The following is a 26482-nucleotide window of genomic DNA, read 5'->3' on the forward strand; positions in this document are numbered from 1 at the left end:
CAAATTATCCTGAAAACCGTTTAAACAGTTCCCAAAATATTTCTCTTGAAAAAAACTAATCAAGTAAGAGGCCTGCAAAGATCTATAAAACTAAGAAAAGAGAGAGAGACAGACAGACAGAGAGAAAACAGTTATTGTCAATGAAGTAAGGGCTACTGATTTATTAAAACACAGTAAAAATATACTAGCAACACTATATATAAAACTGCCACGTATAATGAACATGCTATGAATTTATAAAACTACTCTGATGTTTATCACTTAATCTTCATAAACTTGACATTGTTATTATACATAAATCATTTCTTTGGGCTCTAAGCTCCATTCACTGCCATATGCTCAATTTCAAGAATAGTGTTATCACATAGTGAGCATTCAATAATTACACAAAAAACTTAAAATAATACTTAAATGCAATAAATACTCAATGTTACTCATAAAATAATTAGCATCTTTTTGAATTATCATTAACATTCTCCCTGCAATTGATCTCTCTCAATGGGTATTCTTCAAGATAATTTCTCTAGCTCTTCTTTATAGTATATATATAATATATGTATTATATATATAGTGATATATAATAATACATATATATACACACACACACATATATATAACTGCAAACTACATTTAACTGTAGTAAAAGTAAAGCAAATATATAAATTAATAAACCACCTGTTTCCTAGCCATGCTAATCATGAGGACATGACAAACTATACTTAATCTAAAGATCTAATTCCAATTCCAGTGACTTGTGGTAGCTGAGCTGTGTTTTAAGCTGGCATTTTCCCCTCAAACATGTAGTTCCCATACATTGTACAGTTTCAGCAAAATGGTACGTGGAGTTCCTCAGAACATTTTAGAAGCTACAGAAATTTTAGAAATCAAAATCATAAAGAATGCATCAGGCTAGGAGTCAAGAAAGCTCAGTTCTAATTTTGCTTTCCCAGAATCTGTAACTCTTGAGTAAGAGGCAACTTCTCTGTCACTTGGTTTCCTCATCAATATCTGATCATAAAATTGTTACAGAAGTAAGTCAGATGACACTCTAAAAAAATTCTTTAAAAAAAGATAATGTTATGCAGATAAGATATTAATATTACTACTTCAAAGTCATGTAAAGTGATGATGTCTGGATAGACCATTATTTTTGCTAATGCTCTACCAGCACCAGAAAATGAGAAGTTAGTGTAGTTTTGTTTTGTTTTTAAAGATTTATTAATTTATTTTAGAGAGAGAGCACATGCTCACAAGTGGGGAAGGGGGAACAAAGGGAGAGGGAGAAAGATTCTCAAGCAGACTCCCCATTGAGCGCGGAGCCCACCACGGGGCTCGATCCCATAAGCCCCAAATCATGACCTGAGCCAAAAACCAAGAGCTGGACGATTAACCAACTGAGTCACCCAGGTACCCCAAAGTTAGCTAGTTTTAATAATGTTCATGCTTATCTATATTGACATAACCAACTAAAGCATCTAGTAAGTATATATGAAATTAGATTATTATGTCCAGAAGCAGATCACCAAAATATTTCTGAGAAATATTTAACATGAAAGTATGATCAGAAATACCTCATTAACACAGCCTTCCTTACTGCATCAAACATTTCATTAATAATGCTTTCTCAGTCAGTACCATCAAGTTGCCAGAAAGCGTAATATGCTCAAAAACTTAAATCTGGAAAAGTACAACTTCACACGTCACAAGACAGAAATTCTAAGCAACTTAAAATGTTAAGTATTAGCTTAGTTATTTATGGAAGGTGTCACAAAATTATCGTTCTAGTCCTGGAGCACAGTGGATAGAGAGAGACCTTAGGAATGAGATGAAATAAAATGAATGCACGGGACTTTCCATTAGGTCCCCCCAAACAGGTAGTATAGACAGGAGCTAGATGAAAAAGGGCAAGATCAGAAGTCTGGACAGCTAAAGAGCTTTCCTGGATGGAAATTTCACCCTTACTTAAAACAAACCATGAGAATGCTCAGAAATCCATGCAACGTCACCTGGCACATTCGACGTAATGTTAATCATCCACTGTTCAGAATTACAATCACTGCTGCTATCCTCTGCAAAGCAGCTACTGAAATGCAGACACCACATTTTAGGGACCACTTGAAGACAACAATGGCAGTAAGTAAATCTAACTTTTAATTATGTAATTGAGAAACCAAGCAGTCACACTTTTTCTTCCTTGTAAGTGAACAGTTTCACTTTAAAATGAAAAACCCTATGACACTAGATTGGTTTTTGTTTTAAATAATAGTTAATAATCATCTACCAGCAAACATTTTTCCCTTTGAAATTACAACCAGGACATACCTAGATAGTTCTCAAAAAATTTCTCATGTTAAAGACAACATAGTATAAGAATGATGATATAACTACTGAAAAAATACATTATTTATACTGGTATACTGGTATACTGAAGATACAAGGAAACTGATATCGCTACTGGAAAGTTATAGAAAATTATCATGGTATTCATAATTAGACCTATTCAAGGCTAAGATAAATAATCCCAGCATTAACCATAAATGCTGAGGTATCATCAGCATTAGTCTAACGCTCTAAGTCTAAGGCACTGGAAATCTTAGTAGAGATGATATAAATCTATATCAAAAAGCTACTGTGATGACTAATTTCAAATAAAATCAACCCCTGGAAAAAATAATGGTTGTTCTGTAAAATAATATTGCCTATGATTAGAACAATAATGATACAACAACCAGCTCTCGAATAATACTTAAAATCACAAAACTAAAACAAGAAACCTGAAGTGTCATTTCTGAAACCATGCTCATACACTATTCCTTTATGTAGTATTTCACTTACCCTCAAAACCTAGTTAGGATTAGAATTAGTACTATATGCTGTTACTGAGGATTCTCTATAGGATGAAAAATCGATTTGAGTAGATGAATTTGCTAAGGGTCAATCAAGCAGAATGACATGAATAAAGCGTGCATAAAAGCTGAGGAATGAATGAAAGCAGAATACCTATTACTCATTTACAAGTTTAGAATCTTATGAAGGAAGATGTTATAGTTTCCATAACACCAATGATATATTTAGTGCTTTAAAAAGTGGAGACAAGGAAGGAGAAGACAAACTGTTAGGCTATACTGAAAGGCTATCATCACTCCAGCAAAAATGCCAAGTAGAATGGATTAAACTCTAACAGGGTTTGAAAGAAGGCTGTTATACACAACTAATGAATCACTGAACACTACATCAAAAACTAATGATGTACTATATGCTGGCTAACTGAACATTAAAAAAAAAGTTAAAGAATTTTTTTTAATTTAAAAAATTCAAAAAAATAAAAGGAGGCTGTCAGGGCCACGCAGTATCAGCTTCACCCTGAGGACAACTGGAGCCCCCTGTGGGTTAGTGCGGCATAATTCAAGGAGGGAATGTCGTGAGCAGACCGAAATAATGATCACCGGGAATTACTAGGCGTTCAGGGGTATCCCATGGCCATCATGTATACAGATTTCTTTACTCTGTTTTTGAGGGATATTACTGTTGTTCTCAAGGGCAAATGACGAAAAGAAGGCACAATGCAATCAGTAACGGTGAGGCCAGGGGACCAGAACAGATTCCATGAGAAAACAGGAAAAAGTTGACTTATGTATCTATTTTACATTCATGTGGCAAAGTAAACATTTAAAAGTTCAAGATTACAAATAATTTTAAAGGCAGGATATTTTAGAGGTTTCTAATTGTTTTGTTCCTATTTAGCAGTTAATTTAAAGGAATTTTTATAAAAGCCCGTGATTGTCTCAGAAAAAAATTCATTGTGGAAATTCATGAGGTAATAGGGAATGAAGCAATTTCAGTAAATCTCCTCAAAACCAAAAAGTAAGCATTACAACTTAATTGAGTTTTGAGAGTCATATGTTTTCTGTAAGTGAAAGAGTAAACCCTTTGCTCTGGTAAGACAAAAACAGCCATTTCAGATTAAGAGTTTAACTCTACTTCCTGTACTAGGATTACTAGGAACATAATTTATCTGTTTTAGAAGTACACTCCAAATTTCAAAGCTCAGCTTACATTAATTCTACAACAGGGGATAGATACATGGGTGAATTGACCAACAGACATTTTCAGAGCTAAAGAATATAATAATAAATGGTTCTCTCAAATTCTAAAAGCTACTTTTTAACTTACCATCTTTTTTCTCTTATCCTGTTCTGTGGGTGGTTCTTCATCTTCTGTAACCTTTGGTTCTTCAAGATGAGACATTAACATACAGCTACATAAAAAAAAATGTTTTAAGTAAATAAAAAATGTCGCTAACATGCTGAAACAAACCCTGAAAATCACTGGAACATTAATGCTTCTATTTACTACAATATGAGGAATAGCTAGAAAAGTTGATCATTTTAAGACTTACTTACAAAAATATACCTCACTTTTTAGAAAAAAGGCCATATCAAACTATTTTAGATCACTTGAGAACCTAAGGTAGCAGTTGTAAAGAATTTATGGATATGTGATTTTTAAGCCATACATCACTTGACAAAGCAAGGTGTACCCTTTACATTTTTCTAAAAGATGATACTTACAGATATTTAATTAAAATTAACACTTCTGTTACCACCAATCTTCATATGTCTGTAGATTATTATACATGCTTCATAACAATAGCAATAATTTAAATAATAACATCATTAAAACAACATTAATTATACAATACTCTGCTCTGTGTTCCAAATGAGGAACTTGTCCCTAGAGCACTTGTACCCACAGGACAGTTATAAATCATTTTATTTTGATTATCTGCACCACTGCTTTTCACCATTAACAGAGATAATAGAAATATAGTTTCCTATTCAGTCAATAGTTTCTCTCTTCCAGGGAGACAAGAAATAAATATTGCCTAATGAATCCAGTTGATGGAGTAAACCTCACAGCTTCCTAATTCAGAACAGCAGAATTCAGTAATTTATCAGAGTCAAAGGTTCCTAACCAATAAACTGTGGCAAAGAAAGCTTGGTTTCTCTTATGTTTTGTAGCAAGTACAGAAGAAACTTAACTCCTGATTCAGCTGTGTAAATAACTTTTAATTCAAGGTTAAAGACAAGTGCTGACACCAGAAACTTGATGAGGATCAACTCTTGCAGAGGATAGGAGCATCCCTTCCCCCTATTCCCCACTATTTAAAAAAATCAACTTTTAGAACAACTACTTGTGACCCAGTCAGTACATACCAGTGCATTCAAATAGTAAGAACCTTAAACTGTGATCAGAAACATCAAGAGCTTAATTCCTAACCTGCCACATGGTCTTAACCTCTTGAAGCTGCGATGCTTTCATCCACTGTGATACAATAGTATGATACAGCACAACTAGCTGGCCAAGGGGCTCTGGCACAAAGTGAGAAATTATATTATTATCCCAGCCCAAATGCTATTTAGTAAAGTGAAATGTCTAGAAAACAACCTAACTCCCACCTTATATTTTGAACTGACGAGTAAGAAGGAGTTACTTCATATTAGTCATTTTCTGCCTGCTGCAGATTTGAATTCTAACTGCAGTGAATCTGATCTCCAGGAAAGTATGCTTCGTGTTGCATGAAATTCCTTTACCACATTCCTCAATCTGTTAACTTACTTGAAGAGTAAAAACTCTGTTCTCCTTTCCCTAAATGATTTATCAGATAAACAATGGGAGTATATTCTTAATATAAATACACATTAACACATATAATTTTTTTCCAGAGACCAAAAATTATTGAGAGGGCAGAACATTTATCCTTTGCAATTCTGCAAACTGCATTCACTTGGGTCTCTGGAAGGTGTAAATTGAGAGAAAAAAAAATGAATTTGAAAAACCTAAAGATGAAATTCTCTCCTGCAGCTAAATTTCCAATGAAAAGTCAAATCTTATTTTTTTGACAAATATTAAAGATAGGGAATCATCTTTTACATAAAAGGCATGGTGGGAAATAACAGATTTCTAATAAGCTAAAATATATAGGCAATGAATGTAATAATGATAATAATAATAATTTTTAAAAATAGTCTAAAATAGGGACAACTAATATGTGAACCTGGCCAGCCACATACCTCTCACATCCTATACTTACTCACTAAATAGATCCAGGCACTTCAGCCAGCTAAATCAGCATCTTTCCTAACAAGAAACTCTAACCAATGAAACAACCAACACTGTTAACATGCAACATTAAAGTATTTCTAAAGAAGGGTCATCTGTACCCCAATGTCCATAGCAGCACAGTAGCCAAACTGGCATAAACAAGTCTGAAGAAAGAACAAAGATGTCCTTCAACAGACAAATGGATAAAGAAGATATGGTCCATATATACAATGGAATATTATGCCTCCATCAGAAAGGATGAATACCCAACTTTTGTATCAACATGGATGGGAATGGGAAGAGATTATGCTGAGTGAAATACGTTAAGCAGAGACAGTCAATTATCATATGGTTTTGCTTACTTGTGGAGCATAAGGAATAACACGGAGGACACTGAGAGATGGAGAGGAGAAGGGAGTTGGGGGAAATCGGAAGGGGAGACAAACCATGAGAGACTGTGGACTCTGAGAAACAAACGGAGGGTTTTGGAAGGGAGGGGGGTAGGGGGTTGGATGAGCCTGGTGATTATTATGGAGGGCACGTATTGCATGGAGCACTTGGTGTGGTGCATAAACAATGAATTTTGGAACATTGAAAAAAATTAAATCAAATTTTAAAAATTATTTCTAACTTAAAAGGAACATCCAATAAAACCTTTCATTTAATCTAAACAAACTCACTTTGGAATGTCACAATAAAACTAGAACTGAGAGCAATATTCAACTGATCTGCAGTGGGCACTTTGGTTGATTATGTAACCATTCTCCTTCTTAAAAGAACCCTGAATTTCTCTATTATCTTCCTTTTCCATGCCTCTATATGCATCCATGTTCCCATTTGCTTCAGTAAAAGCTGATTCCAACCCATAGTGACAGTGGCTTGAGAGGCATCATGGCAATCTTATTCTGCTAACTATGACTGCTTTTTTTTTTTTTTAAGATTTTATTTATTTATTTGACAGAGAGAGACAGGGAGAAAGGGAACACAAGCAGGGGGAATGGGAGAGAGAGAAGCAGGCTTCCCGCTGAGCAGAGAGCTGGACAAGGGGCTTGATCCCCGGACCCTGGGATCATGACCTGAGCCCAAGGTACTTAACTACTGAGCCACCCAGGCGCCCCTAACCATTACTGCTTTCAACAGAGCACATTTAAGAAATTCTAGCCACTTATACATGAAAATGCTGGCTGAGTCCTTACTTTGTACTTCCCAAACTTTGGCAAGGGGTTGTCAATTTCATTTCCCAATGTGCCTAAAAGTACTATTTCAGGAAAAAAAGAAAAAGCACTCTAACTGAAGACAAGTAGAAGGCAAATCTTAAGCTTCATTAATGTATTTTCCTGGTTTAATGAACTGTACTAACTAAAATACAAGCATATAAATAATCAATGCAAAAGAAAAAAACTGGACCACTATCTTACACCTTATGCAAAAATTAACCCCAAATGGATTAAGATTTGAATGTAAGACCTGAAACCATCAAACTCCTAGAAGAAAACTTAGGTGGTAAGCTCCTGACATCAGTCTTCAGGTGATGATTTTTTTGGATCTGACTCAAAAGCAAAGGCAACAAAAGCAAAAATATACACATGGAACTCTACATCAAACTAAACGCAAAACTCAGAGAGCAGACTCATGGTTGCAAGAGTTAGAAGAGTGGTGGGGGGTGGACAAAATGGGTACGTAAAAGGGGTCAAACAATGGTATAAAGTAGGTAAGTCATGGAAATACAATAGCACAGTAACCATAGTTAATAACACTGTATTGCATATATGAAAGGTGCTTAGAGAATTAACCTTAAAAATCCTCATTACAAGAAAAAAAATTATTAACTATGTATGGTGATGGATGTTAACTAGACTTAACTGCGGTAATCATTTAACAATAAACACAAATACTGGATCATTATGTTGTACACCTAAAACTAACACAATGTTACATGTCAATTACACTTCAATTAAAAAAAAGAAAAAAAAATCCAGATTCTTAAATTCTGAAAATAGAACTCTTCTTTCTTCTAAATGGATTCATTTTATATACCATTCTTAAGAAATACCAGTATCAAGTCCAGTAACAGTCAACTGTTAACTAACTACCCATTTATCTTAGAAGATAAACTTTTCTACTATGTAAAAAATGGTACCATCTTAAGAGCAAATAAAAACCCACCTCCAATTTCCTCACATAAAATGTTACATTTAGTTTTTAAATGCCTATGAGAATACAGTATGAAGACTGTATGACATATTAAAGCATAAAAACAGACACAGGTTGTTAGGTATAGCACCATTATCTTACAAAATTTATGTATGTCTTGTCCGCCAAACTATAAATACTTGTCAACTCTCTAGCCACACCCACCCGTCATCATTTCCTGCCTGTCAATCCTTCCTCCACAATATATCTCAAATTCATATCAACAGAAGTATGACAGCTACCTGAAGGGCTTCTCCATCTCTCGGAGAGCACATCCTCAATTTTTAAAGGGCATGCAAATCATCCAGGGTTCCTGTTTACAATGCAGATTCTAGCTCTAGCCCCAAGATTCTGATATAATGGGTCTGGACTGGGGAAGAGAAATGTGCATTCCCAGGTTGTTTCAGTGGTCTAAGCCCACTCAGTGTGAGCCTTTCCACCCCTCCCTGTCATCCTCTACAATAGACCCAAGTGACTCTTCTGACATATAATTCTTTTCTTCTTACTTCCACTTTGAAACTGTAAAATGAACCTCCACTGACTATACAAGCTAGTCCAAAACCCTTTTCAGGTTACTTTACTAGTTGGCTCTAATCCACCACATATTCTCAGAAGGTGTTCACAGTTTCCCCAAAACCCTTCTTCTGTAGCTGGTATTGCTCCCCTGGTCCCCATTTCCCCTTCTAGGCAGTGGACTCCTTCAGGACAGAGCCTCAGCTGCTTCCTCACACGGCACAATGTCTGGCATAAACAAGTCTGAAGAAAGAGATGATCTGTCAACCAGTTTCATTATTGTGGCTAAATATATCAACCTGACTGAACCGCAGGATGCCAGGATTATTGGTTAATATTATCCTGCGTGTTTCTAGATGAGATTAACATGTGAATTTGTAGAGTGAGTACAACAGATTGCCCTCCCTGATGTGGGTGAGTCTTGATCAGTGGAAGCCTGAAGAGAATAAGGTCTAGTTAAAAGAGAATTCACACTCTCTGCCTGTCTTTTAGTTTGAACGTCAGTCTTCTCTGGCTTTGTGATTCAGACTAGAACTTACACCACTGGCTCTCTTGCTTTTAGGCCTTTGGACTTGAACTGAAACTATACTCTAGTTTGCCAATTGGAGATCTTGGGACTTCTCAGCCTCCATAATTGCATGAGTCAATTTTTTATAATAAATCTATTTACATTTATGTAAATACAAATATAAATATAGATCTCTCTCCTATTGGCTCTGTCTATACGGAAAACCCGGACTAATATGCTACTTATAGAGGTAAAAACAAAAAACAAAAAACAGGGTTTTCTTCCTTTGCCCTAATTTATTCTATACTGAAAATACAATGGGAATTCAATAGAACTAAAAATATTAACTTTCTTTGAATAAACTGTTAGCTACATAAGTAAATATTTTATGTTTCTCATGCGCCCTTTTCTGAAAGTCTATTTATACCCTACAGTCTGATGGACTATAATTTTTAGAACTCTATGTAGTTTGAAAAAAAAGAGAGAGAGAACTCTATGCACTGCACAAATTAAAGAATAGGAAGATTATCACAGATCAGTCTAACTTCTCTTAGAAAACCTAGAAAAGCCAGGAAAATAGTTTCTCCACTGTGTTTCCATATGCCAAATACCACCCCAGGGTAAAAAGCAGTGACCAAACAATTCTGGGGAGGGAAACAATGGTTTTACGTCCTAGCTACCCAAGTACCATGGCCCTCAAATCTAGGCCTTTGTAATCTGGATCCCAATAATGGTCTCCTAGTCAGTCTGCTTTCCTTATGCCCAACATTTTCCCCTTCCAAATCAAAACTTTCTTCCTTGCTGAGCTTGGCATCATGAGTCAGAACACCATGGTTCTAGTCTTGACTCCTCTACTTATCTGCTGTGTCACTGCACTTTTCTCAGCCTCTGTATCCTAATCTTGAAAATAATGAAACTACACTCATTTCTCAACTTTATTTCTAACAACTTCCTGACTCTCATCCCTTCCACTTATACCATGCTATGTTTATGTCCATTTCCTATATTCTAAGTCTTATTCCTTCCCGAAGACTCTAACACACAGTGCCTTTTTCTTCGCTATTAGAGCACAAGCTAGAATTCTACTGTTTCGTGTGATTTGTTCAACACATATGTAAGTGCCTTTACTCATTCCTAGTGTTTTCATTTATTAGACACATCTGTCCCCTAAATTATATACTCCAAAGAGGCCGAGGAAAATTTGATTGTATCCTAAACATTTCACAGTTATAAACTTTGTCACATATTATGCATAAATATACAATATTTATAGTCGTAAGATTCTATCATGACCTGAGCCAAAGACAGACGCTTAACCAACTGAGCCACCCGGGTGCCCCCAACAATGTCATTTTAACCGTTCTCTTTTAAGACTGGTCAAGTACCACATGACTTTAATATGTAAAGGTGCCAGGGATGCTTCTATCAAGCAAATAAAAATAGAGGATGTTTACCAATCCTCTTTTCCCCGTAACTTGCCTAATGGGCAGGAGAATTTTGTTAATTGAAAAAAAGAACATATTCAAAACATCTTTAAAAAGGCTTTTACAGGGGTGTCCTGCGTGGCTGTCATTAAGGGTCTGCCTTTGGCTCAAGTCATGATCCCAGAATCCTGGGATAGAGCCCCACATTGGGCTCCCTGCTCAGTGGGAGGCCTGCTTCTCCCTCTCCTGCCCCCCTGCCATCCAACCCCCTTTTCCCCCCTCCCCACTTGTGTCCCGCTCCCCATGCTTATGTTTCCTCTCTTGCTGTGTCTCTGTCAAATAAATAAAATCTTTTTTTAAGGCATTTATATGCTAACATAAAAGCCTAATGTCAAATCATAAAATTATTATTAAAGTTGAAGTCCAATTTGTCATTTCACTTTAACAAATTAAAGATGGTCTCAAGATCAAGCTAATTAGAGGCAAAAAAACACAAAATTTTCTTTATAGAAGACAAAATTTAAAAAAGACACCGTGTCTATATGGTAGTAGTGAACAAAAATCATGCAGGACATAATTAATTACCCCCCCAACACATACTCCACCCCTGATCAAGGGCAATTAATTAAATGATCCACCTACTCTTTGTAAGTTCCTGTTTCAGGATCTTCTGTCATGACATCATGTAGGCCCTCCACTGAGATATTTATAATCCCACAGAATTTATCTTGGATGACACTAAAATAAAAGAAAAGCAAAACAGGTTTAACTGGAGTATTTTAACAGGTAATTCTTTTTTTTTTTTTCTAATTACCCCCTGAAACATGAAGAGAAATTTTACTTCTAAGATACAAAGAAAACTTTCAAAATATGTTTCTTATAGCAGAAATTTTGCCTTTGCACGTAACATTAAAATCTTCTCTTTCACTAGAGTATTAGCGTTTAAATACTAAAAGGCAGATCTGAAAGGAAAAATAGATTTAATATTCTTTAACTTATTACAATAGACCTGAGATGATTTTATAGCTAAAAAGTTAAAGATACAAAAATGTTGAAGATTAAAAATCTCTACTCTTCTGGGGCACCTGGGTGGCTCAGTCGTTGGGCTCCCTGCTTGGCTCCCTCCCACTCTCCCTGCTTGTGTTCCCTCTCTCGCTATATCTCTGTCAAATAAATAAATCTTTTATTAAAATTTTTTAAAGGTTATTTATTTATTTATTTATTTGACAGAGATCACAAGTAGGCAAAGAGGCAGGCAGAGAGAGAGGAGGAAGCAGGCTCCCTGCTAAGCAGAGAGCCTAACTTGGGGCTTGATCCCAGGTCCTTGGGATTATGACCTGAGCCGAAGGCAGAAGCTTTAACCCACTGAGCCACCCAGGCGCCCCTTAAATAAATAAAATCTTAAAAAAAAAAGGGGGTGGGGTGGGGTTATGGACATTGGGGAGGGTATGTGCTATGGTGAGTGCTGTGAAATGTGTAAACCTGGTGATTCACACACCTGTACCCCTGGGGGAAAAATATATGTTTATAGAAAAAAACAAAAAACAAAAAACCTATTTGTTTTATATCTTGTTTATCAGGAAAAAATAATCTGTAACTGTTAAACCATGTATATGACCCCTAATCGAAAGAACAGTAGATGAGAAAAAAAAATTATCTTCAGCATGATAAATAAATCAGAATTTTATTTAAAAAAAAAAAACAAACAGGGGTGCCTGGGTGGCTCAGTGGGTTAAGCTGCTGCCTTTGGCTCAGGTCATGATCTCAGGGTCCTGGGATCGAGTCCTGCTTCGGGCTTTCTGCTCAGCAAGGAGCCTGCTTCCCTCTCACTCTCTCTGCCTGCCTCTCTGCCTACTTGTGATCTCTCTCTGTCAAATAAATAAATAAAATCTTAAAAAAAAATAAAAATAAAAATAAAAATAAAATAAACAAACAAACAAAAAACCCAAGGAAAAAAACTCTATTCTTCTGAAGATAATGCCTAGACAAAGAAGACAAGTCACAGACTAGGATAAAATATTTATAAAATATGTATGAGAAAGCACCTGAATCCAGAACATAGAAAGAACTCTAAAAGCTGAAGAAGATAACTCTGTAGTTCTTTCTGCCCATGGGTCCTGTCCCCGTGCTTTAACAAAACCACCCTATTTGCACCAAAAAAAAAAAAAAAAACTCAATTTAAAAATTGGCAAAAAATTCAAGACACTTCACTGAATAAGCTATGAAGGTGTTATAGGAGTACCTGAAAATATGCTCAACATAACACAGTCATCAGAGACATGCAAATTAAAACCACAGTAATATTTTAATTAAAAGTTAAATTAAGAAGACAAACAATACCAATTGCTTACAAAGATGAAAAACAACAGGACTTCTCATATATGGCTATTAAGAATTCTTTAAAAAGGCATTTCCATTTTAGAAACTACATCAGCAGTTTTTATAAAATTAACACACTCCACACAACTTAGCAATCCCATTCCCATATATTCACCCAAGACCAAAACAAGTACCCTCAGATCTGTAAGTTCTTATGGTAGATTTATTCGTAGTAATTCAAAACTGCAAATGACCCAAATGTCTATCAACTAGTGAATGGCTAAACACACTGTGGGATACTTACTCAACGAAATGGTTGTAAGCAATAAGGAGGAACTAAAGATTCATACAACAACTTGGATAAATCTCAAAAACATTACGCTAAGAGAAATAAAACAGACTCAAAATGCTACAAACCATTTATGTGACTTTCTGGAGAGGGAATATTATTTGTTCAGTGGTTGCTAAGGAAAGGGACATTAAGGGAACTTTTTGGGGTGACAGGAGTGTTTTATACTATGGTAGTGTTTATACACTGTGTACATCTGTGAAAACTTAATGCTTAAGGAGTTTTACTACATGTAACTGTACAGTAACGAATCTTTTAAAAAGTGGAAGTACTTAACTATCCATTGAAACACTATTCTATTTGAATTTAAAACTAGCTGAATAAATTTTAAATAACTAAATAAATCTAGAAGGTCCAGGGACCTTCTAGAATCATTCCTACAAGAGAAATACCATGTTTCTCATTCTGCATTAACACAGATGATTACTTTTTTAAATGTTCAGTAAAGAAGTACCAAGTTACTGTATTTTGGGTCATGTTCCCACCTTTGTAAAGTCAAACGTTTTGTCTGTACATTCAAATGTGATCAGATTTTAGACAACTAAATTACCAGTTAGGCAAAATAATAACTAGTTGATATTCTGATACATTTTAATGTGCATATAATACCCTATTGCAGGAGTAAATATTTTCTAAGTCACTGTATTTCCTTTATATAAGAACTAAAAAAAATCTTTTAAGAAAGACACATGCAATCTACTTTATTCATTTCAGGGAACACCACCCTACAAGAAAATCTAGGAAACCAAAATTGTGCCTAAAGTTTCACCCACTAACTGTGTGATCCCAGTGAAGTTAATTCAGTTCTCCAAATGAAGGTTGGACTGAAGTATGACAGATATGTGGAGGGTATATAGACATTTTCACTTCCTACTGCAGAGTAATTTGCCACTAATCCATGATAGCATTCTAAGGCAGGCAGGTTCTGAAATTCCTTTTTAATACATACATACAAACTAATACATAATTAGTTGTTGATACATATCAACAACTAATCATGTATCAACAACTAATCATGATGAGCTGAAAAAGACAAAAATCCTCCAGATTACAGCTGTTTACCAGGCCTCTTTGTCAGTACTTTTTAGGGACAACCCACGTAAGCAGTTGCCTTCTCTACTCACATCACCTCCAAGTATCAACCCCTTCAGGAACACCAGTAATTTCTTAAGAAATCATTGGAACAGAATTCTGAGTACAGTGTATTTTCTCAAAAGACTGAATATGGATCTTCCTGACACATATCTGGCAATCTAAGTGACCATGGTCTACGAGGTGGGTGAAGGTTAATTAGGAAGGAATGCAGAAGGAGAAAAAAAAGTGTATATATTTGACAACCATTTCATCTGATTATAGGTTTTATAACAAATTATCATATTGATCAATAATGATGCTACCAGCACAAGCACATGTTTCTGAGAAAAAGGTACAAAGTTCTACCTCTGCCATAATTAGAAAAAAGTAATAAGTAATAAGCAACTGAATAAAGGATACAGTTCTAGAACACCGAACCTCTACAGACATGCACATTCATCACACCAAGCCTTCAAGGCTGAGGGCAGATTTTGATAATCAAAATGCCGCATGAATAGGGTAATCTAGTGACTACACAATTCTTGCCAAAAGGCTTACCTTCACCCCTTTCTCATGAATGGTGATTTTGTTAAAAGGACACTGCTGAAACCAAAACAAAGCTTGAAAACTTCTGAGAGAAAGCTAATGAGTTAAGGAACCTGAAAGTTATGTAAAGCCAAGAACTAGAAATAGTCAATAACTGACAAAAAGAAGTGTTAAGAAAATTAGAATAAAGAATGGAAAATGATACTCATGGAAGCAGACTGGGACAGGCTGGAGGATACAGGTCCAAACTCTGTTCGGCTTATTCACACCCCATCCAGGCTTGTGATCAGTGGGGTTCACCTGCCCTGTTCCCTCCCCGACCTCCAGTGGGATTTCAAGTTCTACTGGCTGAGGGGCTTGGACACATGACTGTCTAGTAGGGGTAAGGGAAGTGAGGCAACCTCCATTAGTGGCAGTCACTGTTTCTCACTGGGATGTGACTCATTCTGCATAGAAGGACAATGGAAGCAGAGATGTAGGTATGGGAGGGGGATTAAATTCCAGCAGAGAGGGTAGACTGTGCTTGCGCTGGAGTACCTATTAGGTACCAGAGGGGCTGACCACAGACTTCCAAGTTTGGGAAAGGGGAAAACAACTATAGCCCGAAGTAGAAAGGTCAAGGAGCAGGCTCTGAATGGGAAGATGGGAGGAGGCGACTCTCAAAAAGGCAAAAGGGAGAAGGAAGGACTGAAGAGGGGAAATGGGAGTACCCATGCCATATTCTGGGGTCAGTAAAAGAAGTCACACAGTAACTCTCTTTAAAGCATTGAAGTTCAAAAAACAGAAACAAAACAACACAAAAAGATGTACCTTAATTCCACTCATTAAGCAGTTTGGGAAGAGTACCCCCAAATAATAGGTATAACAAAAAGGCAAAAAAGGCTTGTACTTCCTGGTACACACAAGACATATTTATTTAAAGTAAGAAAGAAGTTAAAAATTTTTTTCTCCATTTTATTATAAGAATGCTCCCTCCAAATACGTAAATGTAATATTTTAAAAATGAAGCTTTTAGATTTTTTTTACCCACAGTATTTTTATAAAGTTTTGAATATTTATCAAATAATCACTTTAGTCACATAATTCTCTCAACCCTTGTCTTTTACAAGTTAAGAATCAATCTTGTTTTCCTATAATAATAATCTTTCTGAATTGAATGCTTTAAAATGTGATTTGACATTTAAAATGGAAACAAATCAAATGAGAACTATAAAACAGAAATGAAACAGAATAGGTTGGGAGGAGAGAAGGTACTGTACTTAATCTTATATATATTACCTCTCTAAACAAAAGATAAGAATTAGGTAGTTTTTTGTTTTTTTGCTTCTTTTAGAGAGCAAGGAAGGCAACAGTGGGGAGCGACAGGAGAGAGAGTGAGAATCTCAAGCAGACGCCATGCCCAAAACAGAGCTCGACATGGGGCTCAATCTCATAACCCTGAGATCATAAGCTGAGCCAAAATCAACAGTCGGATGGGACACTTAACCAACTGAGCCACCAAGGTGCCCCATTATTTTGTTTCATTTTTAAATTAAAAACAGCCCTTTTTTTCTTCCATATGTGCTACATACTGAGTTCTAAGTCAACACTTGATAAGCATCCTTCTCTGTGTGTCATCTTTTAATGTCCTCTCGTGCACATCAGTCAAACCTGGTATCAAATCTGGTATATAATGTGGAAGAAGTGAAGATAGCCAGGGGGAACCATGTAATTCTAACTCTCACTTGGTTCTTAACCTCTCAAACCAGTATTCACTAACAAGTTAAGAGTTCACATTAAGTAGGAGGCAGCAATTAGAGTCCTGAAAGGAATAGCTAAACTCCCTACTAGTCTATATACAGCTTCCATAGCACAGTGGAGAAATCGAAACTTAAGAGGTAAAAAACAAACAAACAAAAATGATTATTGATTATTCCAGACAAAACTTTACAACTTGTTATAGTCCCAAGGTCACATTTCAGAAGACTGGCTCAATGAGTATTAATAAAAGGTGGGCTTACAGCAGGATACCAATTTATTTAAAAAAAAAAATTAGTGATCAGAGTGTCATATTACACTTGCCAAACTTTCCTGGTGAATATGCCACCACGGTTACATTCATTCATTTTATTCAACATTTCATGAGTCCATAAAATGTGTTAGACATCATGGTAAACTCTGGAGATTAAAAAAATGGCTACCTCCAAGAACATGCAGTGTGAAAAGAGCAGTCTTCTCAAAAAATTTAAATGGGAAAAATGGACAGCTACATGACAAAGCATGAAAGTAGGCCACTTTCTCACACCATGCACAAGTTAAGATGAATTAAGGCCCCAAATGTGAGACCCGAAACCATAAAACTCCTAGAGGAAAGCAGAGGTAGTAATTTCTCTGACATCGAGGCAAAAGAAACAAAAGCAAAAACAAGCAAGGGACTATATCAAGAGAAAGCTTCTGCAGAGTGAAGGAAACAATCAACAAAACTACAAGGCAACCTACGGAATGGGAGAAAGTATTTGCAAATAACATATCCCCTACAGGGTTAGTATCCAAAATATATAAAGAACTTACACAACTGAACACCAAAAAGTAATCCAATTAAAAATGGGTAGAAGACATGCACGGATATTTCTCCAAAGACATGGGCAACAGATATGTGAAAAGATGCAACATACATGTGAAAACATCACTCAGTTGTCAGAGAAATGCAAATCAAAACTACAGTGAGATGTCACTGTAAGCATGGCTGAAATAAAAAACACAAGAAACAAATGTTGGCAAGAATATGGAGGAAAAAGAATCCCTGTGCACTGTTCATGGGAATGCAAACTGGTAGAGCCACTGTGGAAAACAGTATGGATGCTCTCAAAAAATTAAAATGAAATTACCATATGATCCAGTTAATTCCACTACCACTATTTAAGCGAAAGAATATGCAAACACTAATTTGAAAAGATACATGCACCCAGATGTTTACTGCAGCATAATTTACAACAGCAACATTATGGAAACAACCTAAGTGTCCATCCACGATGGACTAAAAAATTTGCAGAAAGGACAAAGAAAACAAGCAACAAATGAGGTTTTTTTTTTTTTCTTTTAAAGTAGGCTATCCTGAGTAAGTACTTTTCTCCATTTAATGGATATTTCTGACATACAAAGAGGCACTTGTCTGAAGGTAGAGGATCCAGTCCCCTGAATGGAGTTAAAGAAGCACTGGCAAATTATCACTCTCTAATTCTCATCAGTGATGCCCAGAATCTTGATCATTCTACCATCACTTGAGATCTTAGCAATCCAAGTTAACCCACTTTGCACAAAAAATCAATCAATCCCAATTTTGATAAAAATTTATTTTCATTTTACAAGGTTAAATGGGATCCAACTGATCCTACTCACTTCATTACTGAGGGCTTCAAGGAGGCAAATGGATACTTTCTACTCCAGTCTCTTAAATTCCACGCTTTCTCCTTAAGAATTTTCAGGGGGTGATCAAGAACTTCAACAACATCGAACAATCCCACCTTTCCCAAGTTGCTCCTCCTTTCATGGCTTTCAGGCAATTAAGTCATTACCTCTTGAATATAATAGCTGCTAACTCATATCTGCTTACTCCCTTCCTGCCCCTCACAATGCTCTTCCTCCTTTTTCTATTCGCCTGAATTCACACTTCCTTTACAGGCCTTCTCTGGCCACACCACTGTACGTGAGCACTCTGTCCTTGGAATTTGCAGTAGCATAAAATGTCAGCACTACTTATTTAGCATGCAACTCATGTGCCATCTAGTTTTCTCCTAATGTTCTTTATTTTTTCATCCCTACACACCTGCTCTAAGACTCTCCATTAACTTTAAACACAGCCCATGTCACCTGGGTGGCTCAATGGGTTAAAGCCTCTGCCTTCAGCTCAGGTCACGGTCCCAGGGTCCTGGGATGGAGTCCCGCATCCGGCGCTCTGCTCTGCGGGGAGCCTGCTTCCTCCTCTCTCTGCCTGCCTCTCTGCCTACTTGTGATCTCTCTCTCTCTCAAATAAAATCTTTAAACACAGCCCATGTGTTATGTTTATTTTTTTGTGTCCCACAGGACATGAGGTGACCCCTCAATAAATAATCATGGGAATTAATGATCCCCAGAGCTCAAGAACTGCCCTCCCTCATTTTCTTTTTGTAATATTATTTGTGCTCATCTCTTTTGGAAATTACAAGTATGGATAGTTGAATTATAGATAACATATTACAATTGATTACACTAAACATGAGGCAGAAAATAGAGCAGAAGGTGGCTGTGTTGCAATCTATTTCTGAAATATTTCAGAAAACACAAGGAAAGTTTAACATTGAAGACGAAAGAAGAGAATGAAAGTAAAAGCGACGGGAAAAAAGTACTGGGAACCTGAACATGTTTCTTCTTTTTCTTTGTCACAAACACTTTTCCTTTTCTTATCACACATACTTGGTAGATATATTAATGTATTCACATAGACACAAGTTACAAACTACGAAAGAAGACAAGCTTTTATAAATACCCGTTTGTTTGGTTATTCAAGTGTGTTATAAGTGATGTTACACATATATAAACATTAAATAGGTGAGGGCTTGAAATTCTATACTAAATATTATTTGACCACTTAAACAATTCCACATAGTTTTCAGTAAACTTCTTTTTCTGTTAAATTCACATGAGTAAAGCTACAGTTCTTAATCTTGTTTTATTATTTTCTAAAGCTATGGCATCTTAAGGCATTTTCTGGGTATATAAACGTATCTGTAGACTGAGTTGCAGAAACCATGCAGAGTGATTCTGAAAACGAAATACTAAAGAAAAAAAAATCAATCCATCTTTGTGTTTAGTGAATCAACTTAAAAATTATGCTGGCTTAAGATACTTCTATCCTTTTGTGTAATTATGAACCTAACCACAAGGGTTCAGAAAACAAACCACCCTTGAAAAGAAGAATAAAACTTTTAGTTCCCAAAGGCATAAATAAATGAAATTTCTAATATTCATTTGGTCAGCCCAAACAATAAATATTACATTGAATATGAACAGGACTCTAGTTTCTAACTGTCTAATTTTTATTAGCATTTTTACAGTGAGCATTTTATAGTTCTACTTTTCAGAGAAATGATCTATCCACCAAAGACCATGTATTTTATTTTACACTTTCTAAGTGGTGGATTGATCTATTTGTATCATATCTTCATCCCCTTGGACCTGGGAAGAAAACAGGCATGCAGAAACACAAAATTTTCAATTACTTTTTCTGAACAGTTCTCTAATCAAAAATTGATGATTTAACAGTTTTTCATAGGAAGTCCAAGAAATAAATAGCATTTTCTCTAACCTAACCAGACCACAGTTACACTATTCATACCTCACATACAAATGATTAATATTTGAAGTCACTCTTGCATTCTTGTATATTAAATATAGGAGGTCACTAAAGTTAGGGTAATTTAAGAAAATAATAAGATTTAAGCATTAAAAACCACAACAAATATTCTCTTAACGACACTTCTCTGCTGATACTGTTTAATAGGATTAGTAAGCAATAAACAATAAACGGCAGTTTATTTAAAGAAAAGGGCAAAATAAGAAAGACCTGACTAAACAGTCTTATTCCAGACTTTCTATCACACCAGAAGCCACAAAAGTGGTGCCATTTATACTAAAATTAGTTTTTTTTCCTCTCTAGATATTTTCCAGGATTTAGCTAGCTGCAAATACTTTTGTCACGTAGATGGAAACATATATTCTTTCTACACAGTAATTCTCTACATGGTCATGGAAAAGAGTGTTAATAAATCTAGCTCCCTTGACAAATAGTGGCAAGGAAATAGGATAAAAAATTGTTAGTGGAAATTCACTAAGTTGTTTTAAAATGAAAGTTGGATTTTTAAAAATCCAACAATAATCTTTAAAAAGGCTTTTTAGAGGCACCTGGGTGGCTCAGTGGGTTGAGCCTTTGCCTTCGGCTTTGGTCATGGTCTCAGGGTCCTGGGATTGAGCCCCGTGTCCAGCTCTCTGCTCAGCCAGAAGCCTGCTTCCCCCTCTGTCTCTCTGCCTGCCTCTCTGCCTACTTGTGATCTCTGTCTGTCAAATGAATATTTTTTTAAAATAAAAAATAAATAAAAAGTCTTATATTATCAACTATTCCCTCCATTAATTTTTGGAGTGCACATACACAAGCAAAACAAAGCAACCCGTAACCTTTGATAGTAAGAAAAACTCTACCAAACCATGTATGATGCCATGAGAAGAAACTGCCACCTTCCATGACTTTCAAAAGAAAAGACTACGCTTTAAGAATACCCAATGACAAAACTAAGTTTCCATAAAAAGATGACAAATGACTGATAGAGCACTATGTGGGAAAAACATTATGCTGAAAACCACAGCAATACTTGTTTTGAATGCTTACAGGAGTCATTTGATAAAGTGGTTCTTGATTTTTAAAAAAGGATATAAGAGAACTTAATAGAGATTTCTTATAACGAGGGTGGGAATCTGACCTTACCATTTGTAAATGCTTGGTATTGTTGCTGATAAAACTATACAATAAATACAAGATAATCATGAATATGGGACAGGACAAACAAAAAAAGCCAACTATGCTGTCACTAAAGTCATATGAAAAGATATTCATGGCTTGGATTTACATTCCTAGAGAACTGTTATATGTTGCACAGCCCAGACCAAAATAAAAAGAACGTGCACTGGAAAAGTGTTACATGATCAAAAGAGGACTTTGCTAACAAAGGCAAGTAAAGGTGTGCGATCCTTATCGTGAGGACATGGGTTATGTTCTTGTAAGACCAATTTGCTAGGAAGGCCTAGCATTAAAACTGTTTTTCAGAACCTTGTAAAAGGTCCCCTAGCCTTTTTTCTCCCATTTTGCGACCCATTAAAACAAACATGGCATATTTTACAGTTATTGTTTTAATGGAGATAAGATAACTGAGTAAAAATGCTTGCTGACTCAAGACACAGGTAAGAGGAAGTATGTAACCCTGGCACTTTATGTAGGAGAAAGTCGAGAACTCCATTGAGAGTACAAAGTTGGTGGAGAACAAAGAGTTATCCAAAGATCTTCTTTCCCTGCTACAGTGAATTCTATACAATTCCCTCACTCTCAAACAATGTCCGCCCTTATCTGATAATCTGACATCAAACATCTCTACTCCAATGCTAGGAGGGAACTGGGAGTAAGTTCCCAATTGAGATACATATTTCTGAAATTCCAAACTGGAATTTTAAATGTATTAAAAAGTATACTGTTATAAATAAATGGTAGTTAAGTTCTATACCTCTCGTTTGTTATGGGGAGAGGATAAAGGGGAGCTTTTTAGGAATGCCTTGGAACCTTACCAAACTTTTACAGAAGTCAGTGGGAAAAAAAAAATGGATCGGTATATAAAACTATCAAAAAACACAACCATTTTATTCTTGTGTGCTCTCATCAGAAAACTTTTGTAAACAGTAGAGAAACATAGTAATCTTGAGAAAAGTTTCTTCACCTGTGTTAATTGAGAATATTACTTAGTTTTAACTTTGCGGTTTGTTTGAGGTGGTGCTGCCTAAAATGTGAAACAATCATATGCACAAATTATACTAAAACTTTCTATGCATATTATCACTTCAAATCAATTTTATCTTAAGTAAGTTTTTAAATTGTGCAACTATCAAACAACAGTGTCATATGAGCTAACATTTTTAAAAGGAAAAGCTGCTGACAGAAACTGGAATGAGTACTTAATGAATACCACCATATGCAACTACAACCCCATATATAAAACAATATTAATAAGATTAAAATTTTCTAGTTGAGCCTATATCAGTCATCAATTATAAGTTATACATAAAAATTTTTTAAATCTTGATAAAATTTCTAAATTACCTTCTTCGAATTTGGGGGAGTTTTTCAGTAAGGTCAAGATAAATACTTTGTTTATGGTTATTTCCTAACTCCAAATAACCACCTAGGCTGCTTCTAACATCTTCAAGAGAGTGTGGTCTAGGTGGTGGAGAAGGGAGACATGAAAGAGTTTTCACCTTTCATTTTAAGTATCTCTGTATTCTCTGAATTCCTTTTTCCAAAGAGCATGTACTTTCAGTAATTAAATAAAAAACTTAACTGGAGTTGTGTGGATACAACAGCAATAGAAGTGTATTATTAAAAACATTTTCAAGGTGAAACAAATACCACCTATCTTTCCCCAATGAAATAAATAATTTATGTAAGAACGGATTTATTTAAATGTATTCAGGTTATCTCCTATAATCACAACCAAGGACAAAGCTTTAAACTAGACAGGGAAAAGAACAGTGAAAACTCTTGTAGGGGTGGTGGGGTGTGGGGAGAGCTGGGAGGGCGGAGAGATGTGGCTTTAATTTCTCTGAAATTTCTAGTATATCTCAAAGCCATGATCCCCAGACCAGCACTATCAGCAAAACTTACCCCCACACACACTCAACAGGACCCACTCCAGACCTACTGAATAAAGAATTCTGGGAGATGGTGGGGGGCAACAATCTGTACTTTAACAACCCAGGTGATTCTGGGTTTGAGAAGCACCACCTTAAGGTATATGGGACAACACAATCATTCTTATTATTACTTCAGGTTCACAATACAGACTCAATAATTACCACTTGGTTTAAATACTCCCAGACTGTTTCAGGCTAATTTCATACAGGAAGTATTAACTTTTAATAATAAAAAAGAGAAATGTGGGGGAAGAGGAAGGACAGCACAAACATGAAATACGTAACATTCAAGGGAAAATTTTTAACACGTATTCGTAGTTCAGGTCTCTGTTAATAGATCAAGCGTGGGCACTTACTATATGCCCAATATTCTACACAGTATAAATTTATACTAATAGAGATAAACCACACATAGTCCCCATGGCTTGAATTACCATCTATCTAAAGATTCCCAATCAAGGCCACTAACATCTCCTGGGGGCTCTTTCATCTTATTCTTCCTCACTTACCTGTCTCCCAAAGTCATGACTCAAATGGTTGATGTTATTGTTAAGAGAGGATCATATACTTCTGGTGTACTAGACAAATGGAAGTTTACAAATTATTGACCTTTACTAGACAGATCTCTCCCGTAATCTTCTGCTTATGGGATATTTCCACTTGGAGATCAGATGTGTATCTCAAATTCAATGTATCCAAAATTGAACTCATTATTTTGTCCCCACCCATTTCCCCACTCCTTTTGATTCCTTTGTTCATTAAATGCAACCAAATGCTGCCTAAGCCAAAAAATTACCATCTTTGATTTATCCCTTACTTGCCACCCCTTAGCCAACCACCAAGCTCCAGAATCCATCCATCCATTCTCTTTGCCACTACTCTGGCAAAGGTCTCTGGTACCTCACCCCGGGATTGGTGACACAAATTCCTACCCAATTAACTCTGCATCTAGTCTCATTGTTCCTTCCAGAAAGTAAATCTGATTAAGTCATTCCACTATTTCAAATCCTTCCATGGCTCCCTGCTGCTCTAAGGAAAATATTAAATTACAATATCCTTCATCATCTGGTATCTCTCTCCAGCTGCAAGTCTTACACCACCACTCATAATTCTGGTCACACTGAATGTTACTTCATTAAAAGCAGCATTCTTTCTCTTTCTTTGACATCTGTGATACGAAGTTACCTCTACCTATTACTCAACTCTTTTCATTTCTGCTTATCCTTCATGATCCAGTCTCGACGTCATTGTTCACATAAAGCCACCTACCACTTCCACTTGATGTCATACTCAGTAGCACCTCTGCGTGCAATACTTACCATCCCATAGAGAAACCATGTGCCTCCTCTAGATTTCAAGTTCTACCAAGAATAGGAGCCATGCCTATGTTGTTGACAATTAGCACCTAGACAGCAGCATAGCATGAAATCAAAAGCATGCGCCCTAGAGTCAGACAGACCTAAAAAGTGTCATAAGCAGTAAGAATTTGGCACAGTTTAAGTTCACTTTCCCTAGGGTTCCTTACCTGTAAAATGTAGATAGTTACAAAGTTTTTTAAGGATAAATGTGATAATATGAAGTATTTACTAGCATAGTGCTTAGTACACAGAAACGTTAGTATCATTACTTAATATAGCACCTATTGAAGACATACGCTGAATGAATACAGTATTCATGAATTATTAAAAACATGTATTTATTAATGCTAAGCTCATATAATTCATTATATTTCCAAATAAAATTTATAATTCTTTAAGGAGGCTTCAGTTGAATTCATGTCCATGGCACTGAAGTTTTCCTGTAACTAATATGAAGCTGAATTATAAAGCAGAATGTTCAAAGAGAATGACTTGTGCTTCACTCTCAGGAACAATTTGTTTGTGAAGCTGAATCTGCTCCAAACCAGGGCTTTCTAAAGAATGTGGGGAAGTGTTACAAATTGAGGCAGTTACATTATACCTTGCTGACTGATAAAAGCTGTAGTATTCAAGTCTATTTTCCCCTGAGTTTTCTGGTGCCTTTAGTTTTTGCTTAAATTGAACAACTTTGTAGATCAAAAAAATGATTAAAACACAAGCTAAGATGAAAAAAGCCAGCAAAATGTCAAAAGCCTCATTCAGCTTTTCAAGTTCTTGTGTACAAATGAGAGATGTTTTCCCTGACACCGAGGCATCATCAATCGGTAGAGCACTGTTTTTTTCCAAGTTCAAGTTAACAGAAGAAGTAAGCTGTATTTGCACAGGTAACACTGCAGTAGCCTCTAATGGATTACCAAATGTATTCTCTTGAAAAAATCTATTGGCAGGTGCAGTATGACTTCGTTCCCAGAAAGTAACGCTCTCAGTATTTTCCAAATGTTTCCCATTTGTGGTTACTTTATGCCAGGCCATCATTAATGCAGTAGTCTTGTGGTGAATATGAAGAGATTTTATAGCCCAAGCTCTGGATACATTTGTCGAAGATGTAACACAATTTGTAAAGTCAGTCCACTTAATAAAATGCAATGCTCTGCCACGCATGGATGGGGGATTCTGACAATAGATGCTTAGCGTAATGGCTGAAGATGCTAGCCAGTCGCGAAGGCCCAAGAGTTTGCAGTTACATTCCCAAGGATTAGAATTTGCCTGAAGATGAGTCAGTGAAGACAATGGCTTAAGGACCCTTGGATGTAAGTCTGTAAGATTATTAAATGACAGATTAAGGATCTTCAAAGATGCTCCCATGTTTTCAAACGTATCATTATCAATGCTGATTATTCTGTTTCCATCTAACTTAAGGTAAATTAAATTCTTTAACAAGCTAAATGTGTCAGAATTTAAATTTTCTAAATTATTATGACTTAAGATCAAATGTTTAAGATTATTAATTCCACTAAACCCATCCCTAGCAACATTTTGAATTCTTGAATTTTTCAGAAAGAGATACTCCAAGTTGACAAGTCCTTTAAATGCAAAGGGCTGTATTGCTTCAATATGGTTATGAGAC

General features: G+C 35.9%; 1 protein-coding gene across 4 annotated transcripts in view; it reads right to left on the minus strand.

Moving 5' to 3' along the window:
• IPO11 (importin 11) overlaps positions 1-26482 on the minus strand; it is a 210335-nt gene that overhangs the window by 36897 nt on the left and 146956 nt on the right. For 3 of the 4 annotated variants that reach the window (XM_032849849.1, XM_032849832.1, XM_032849839.1), the window contains 2 exons: positions 11386-11481; positions 4174-4258 (listed from right to left, as the gene is read on the minus strand). In XM_032849849.1, the coding sequence (XP_032705740.1) occupies positions 4174-4258; positions 11386-11481 (181 nt within the window). Of the gene's footprint in view, positions 1-4173; positions 4259-11385; positions 11482-26034; positions 26172-26482 lie in introns of those variants that run through there. The other variant, XM_032849852.1, reaches the window with a different exon arrangement.

This window comes from Lontra canadensis, unplaced genomic scaffold (assembly GCF_010015895.1).
Source record: "Lontra canadensis isolate GAN:19392208 unplaced genomic scaffold, GSC_riverotter_1.0 scaffold4, whole genome shotgun sequence".
NCBI classification, from domain to species: domain Eukaryota; kingdom Metazoa; phylum Chordata; class Mammalia; order Carnivora; family Mustelidae; genus Lontra; species Lontra canadensis.